The sequence below is a fragment of the Hordeum vulgare genome, chromosome 2H (assembly GCF_904849725.1).
Source record: "Hordeum vulgare subsp. vulgare chromosome 2H, MorexV3_pseudomolecules_assembly, whole genome shotgun sequence".
In the NCBI taxonomy this organism is placed as follows: domain Eukaryota; kingdom Viridiplantae; phylum Streptophyta; class Magnoliopsida; order Poales; family Poaceae; genus Hordeum; species Hordeum vulgare.
In genome coordinates, this window is record NC_058519.1 from 499376636 (window position 1) to 499380742 (window position 4107).

General features: G+C 42.4%; 1 protein-coding gene across 1 annotated transcript; it reads left to right on the forward strand.

Annotated features, from left to right (window-relative positions):
* Positions 1-224: 224 nt before the first annotated feature.
* LOC123426841 (peptidyl-prolyl cis-trans isomerase FKBP53) lies at positions 225-3769 on the forward strand. The gene is made up of 12 exons (XM_045110739.1): positions 225-352; positions 458-531; positions 661-875; positions 1010-1137; positions 1214-1303; positions 1725-1986; positions 2072-2290; positions 2377-2599; positions 2803-2887; positions 2976-3017; positions 3147-3195; positions 3273-3769. The coding sequence occupies exons 1-12, from the start codon at positions 337-339 to the stop codon at positions 3349-3351; spliced, it is 1482 nt and encodes a 493-aa protein (XP_044966674.1). The 5' UTR covers positions 225-336; the 3' UTR covers positions 3352-3769.
* The last annotated feature ends 338 nt before the right edge of the window (positions 3770-4107 follow it).

Sequence of the window (4107 nt, forward strand, 5' to 3'; positions counted from 1 at the left end):
CTCTTTTGTTTTTAGAATAGGCGCCCAGCCCGACTATACATTCTTTTTAGGCAAAGCCCGACTATACATTCCCCCGTTCTCTTTGGAGGCCCATTCTTCAATACTGAAGGCCCAAATCTCATGCGAAACCGCACAAGTTGGTTGCGTTGCGCGTCCTTCCTCGCCGCCGCTCCCCTAAACCCCATTTTTAGGGTTTGTCGCCGCCCACCCCCCTGCCCCCCCCTCTTAACATCTCCTTGAAGCATCCAAACCCCTAGCCGTTTTAAGCCAATCCCCCTCCCCCCATCGAGAGCGAGGCATCCTGCGGCGCATCGGCAAATTCATCGAGTCGCAGACATGTCTTCGTTTTGGGGTAAGCATCCAGCTCGATCTCCATGGACGCCGCCGTCAATTTCTCAGTGTTCTTTTTTCTTTTTTTCGTTTTCACACTTCTAACCGCTTAGCCGCCCGCTGGCAGGTGCGGAGGTGAAGCCCGAGAAGCCTTACACGCACACCCACAGCCCGCGCCGCGGCCGCCTGCGCCTCACCCAGGTCCGCGATTTCTCGCCCTTAACTTCCGATTTCCCCTGTTAATGTCACGAGATGGTTAGGGTTCCTGGCTGCGGTGTAATCCCGCTACGTCGCGTGACCGTGTCGGTTTTTTTTGGTTGGACAACGCAGGCGACGCTGGGGGCCGAGGTTGGCAAGGCGGAGAAGGGGAAGACGAACTTGGTGCAGCTGCAGTGCACTGTTAAGAACAAGGAGCCCGTGTATCTCTGCGCCCTGATTCCGGGGCAGTCGGTGACTTGCCACCTGGACCTCGAGTTCGAGGAGAAGTTCGTGACGTTCTCGGTGATTGGGCCGAGGAGCGTCCACTTGGCTGGATACTATGTTGGGTATCCTTTGTTTCGTTTCTGTTACTGTAGCTACTTATCTTTGATGATGAATTGCTGATTGTTGATTGCTGGGGTTGTTTTCTCTGGTTGAGAGTTGTTGTCAGTGTGGTTTCCTTTCCTTAATTATTTCTCAGCGATGTGTATGAGGACACTGGTGACAGTGATACTGGTAGTGACTCACTTCAAGGCTCCGATGATGATTTCATGGCATCTGATGAGGAGGATGTGGTCATTCCAATATCCCATGGTCAGATGAACACAGGTACGCTTTTAGATTTTATTCCTTTGTGCAAGCTGTGCCGTTCTATTACTGATTCTGACGAATCTGGGATATTCAGACAGCGAAGATGATTTAGAATATGATGACGAGTATGATTCAGAGGATGATGAGGATTTGATGTATAACCAGGGTAGAGGCAAGAGTTCAGGTAATTCTTCCATATGTTGTTCCATTTCCTAGGTCCTGACTTTCAATGATGTAGCAATTTTTTTCGTTCTAAAATGTGCATAGGAGAATCATTGTACATAGCCAGTCGTATGTAGGCCTAGTAAGTGCATGTCTGCATGTGTATATCAGGTTGAAGTTAGCACGGATTAGTATGTCACCGGCATGTTGGATTAGGTGATATGTGCCAGTTTGGTAGGCCTAGATTCTCTAGATCGCACTTTGAATTTATGTGCATGCTTATATAGAATCAGCATTGTTAATTCTGTCCTTATTTGTCCATAAAGTAAAATAGAAGTCATTGTCATTTGTTTGAGAAGCGTTGGCGTTGAGATACATGGGCTATTGGCCTTCAGGCCTCAGATCATCTCATGATTTTGCTTCAATATGTGCAAATTTTGCAGTTGTCATTGAGGAGATTCAAGAGGATGAGAAGCCTGTTGGTGGTGAAGGACAGATGGGATCAAAGAAGAAACAGAACCGTGAAAATGATGATAATTCTCGACTTCAGCTTGCTGTTAGGACCCCACCTGTTGAATCAGTGGAAAGTGAAGATGAAGACGGCTTTCCAGTATCTGAATCAAAGAAGAGTTCTAAAGGTAGTTCCAAGAAGGAAGACAGGAAAAGGAAAAGTGATGCTATTAATGATCCCAGCAAGTCATCAGGGTACATGCTAGTTCACTGTTTTTCCGTAGCTGATTTGTTTAATCATGATGAAGCAACATGTGTTTAATTTTGTCTGTCTTCACAGGGAGGTTAATGCTGAAAATGATGTGGTTTCAAAGAAAAAGAAAAAGGCCAAGGACAAAAGGAATGCTGTGGACAGTGAGAAGGTAAACGATGAAGATAAGGAGATGAAGCTAGCTTCCTCAGCTGACACTGGTGCAGCCAAACAGAAGAAAAAGAAAAGCAAGAAGCAAAGTGCTTCTGAAGGTGACACTGATGAGCAAGCTGATAAGAAAACCATAACGTACGTATGTTAAGCTGTCATACATTGTGTCTGGCTTTTCATACTGAGTGCTTTTCTGATGAAATCATCTCATTTCTTTGTTATAGTGACAATGATGAGGAGCCTAGCAAAGAGGGGGCCAAGAAAAAGAAGAACAAGAAGAAAACACAGGAGAACAACAGAAGTGAGAACCAGGCACAGGCTGATGTTATGAATTCAGCTAGCAAGGAGCAGACATCTCCAAAAGCACGTACTTATGGCAATGGTTTGATTGTTCAGACGGTGGCGTTGGGTAAACCAGATGGTAAAAAAGCTACCCCTGGGAGAAAGGTAAACATTTTTTAGGCTGCACCAGCAGAAGAACTCCATTCAGGCTACCATTTATTAATGCAATTTCTACTTTCAATTGCTCAATGAGAACAGTATGTACTTGCCTTTGCGTTGTTCTAATTAAATTGATCACTTAAAGATTTTTGTATGCTTGTTTATGTATATATTTAATTATTATTACTAACATGTGAATTCTTTTCTAGGTTTTTGTCACGTACACTGGCAAGTTGAAGAATGGCAAGATTTTTGACTCTAATGTTGGTCGGAAGCCTTTTCAGTTTAGGCTAGGTAATTTTTTCTGTTCTTCTGATGATGTTTTACCCTCTAGCGCACTCGTATCCTTGTTAGTATTGGTTTTGATGTTACTTTCATGCAGGTGTTGGAGAGGTCATTAAAGGCTGGGACATTGGTGTCAACGGTATTTAAATTCTCAAATTTCGATCAAACACATAGTTGTGGCTAGTGCATATGTTGTACTACTACATATCTGATACATGCGGCTAGATAATACTCCATCTTATGATCCTGTCTTGTGTGCTTGTTATAGGTATGCGTGTTGGGGACAAAAGAAAGCTTACCATTCCACCTTCTATGGGGTAGGAAATATATACCACCACATTTCTTTTACATCAGGAGCTGCTTGTTTCGATTCTGATTTTTGCCCTTTTTGTAGCTATGGAAACCAGAAGGCCGGAACGATACCGCCGAACTCAACTCTTCTGTTTGATGTGGAGCTAATGAACGTACAGTGAAGAGATGGTCCAAAAGGGATGAGTACAGTGAAGAGATGGTTCAAAAGGGATGAGTACAAACCGAGACGGTTGTGCAAGTTCAAGAAAACATCATTTTCCTCCGTTCTCGCCATAGCTTCAGTCAACATCCTACAGTCGTCTTTATGTACCTTGTTTTTTCATCAGTTCTTCATGTTAATTAAGCCATCTGGGCTAGTTTTGGAAGCGTAACATTGGCCTGGGTTGCAACTGAGCTTACTACTGTGATGATTTTGTGACTCGTTTTGACAATCTTTTGGAATCACGCTAAGACTTGTTATGAAGAAATGGATGTCACCGTTTTGAACTATCGTAGGACATGTACTACTAGTGAATAGTGATCCCATTGTCTGATTGTTGAATGTTGTAAGGTTTGAATCATTTTTCCCTTTTGGCTGAACTTGAGTCTTGCCCCAAATCTAAGGATTCCCTGTTGTATGGAAGTGCAGGAGAAAAATATCAGCTGACAAGCATGCAATTTTAAATTCAAACTAAACAATTTAATATGTACTGAAGTTAGTATAAAGTTAAGTCACTTATTTTGTAATGAAGGGACTAATATTTAGTATAATATAATAAATAAATAAACTCAGTCATGACAGCAATGAAAATGAAAATAACCATCATTATACACTGCAAAAATAACCCATTGTACATTGTAGAATTTGTTTTCTGCATACCTTGGTCTAATATGCTTTTGATATTAAGAAAATTAAAATACTATGGATATGTTTGGTT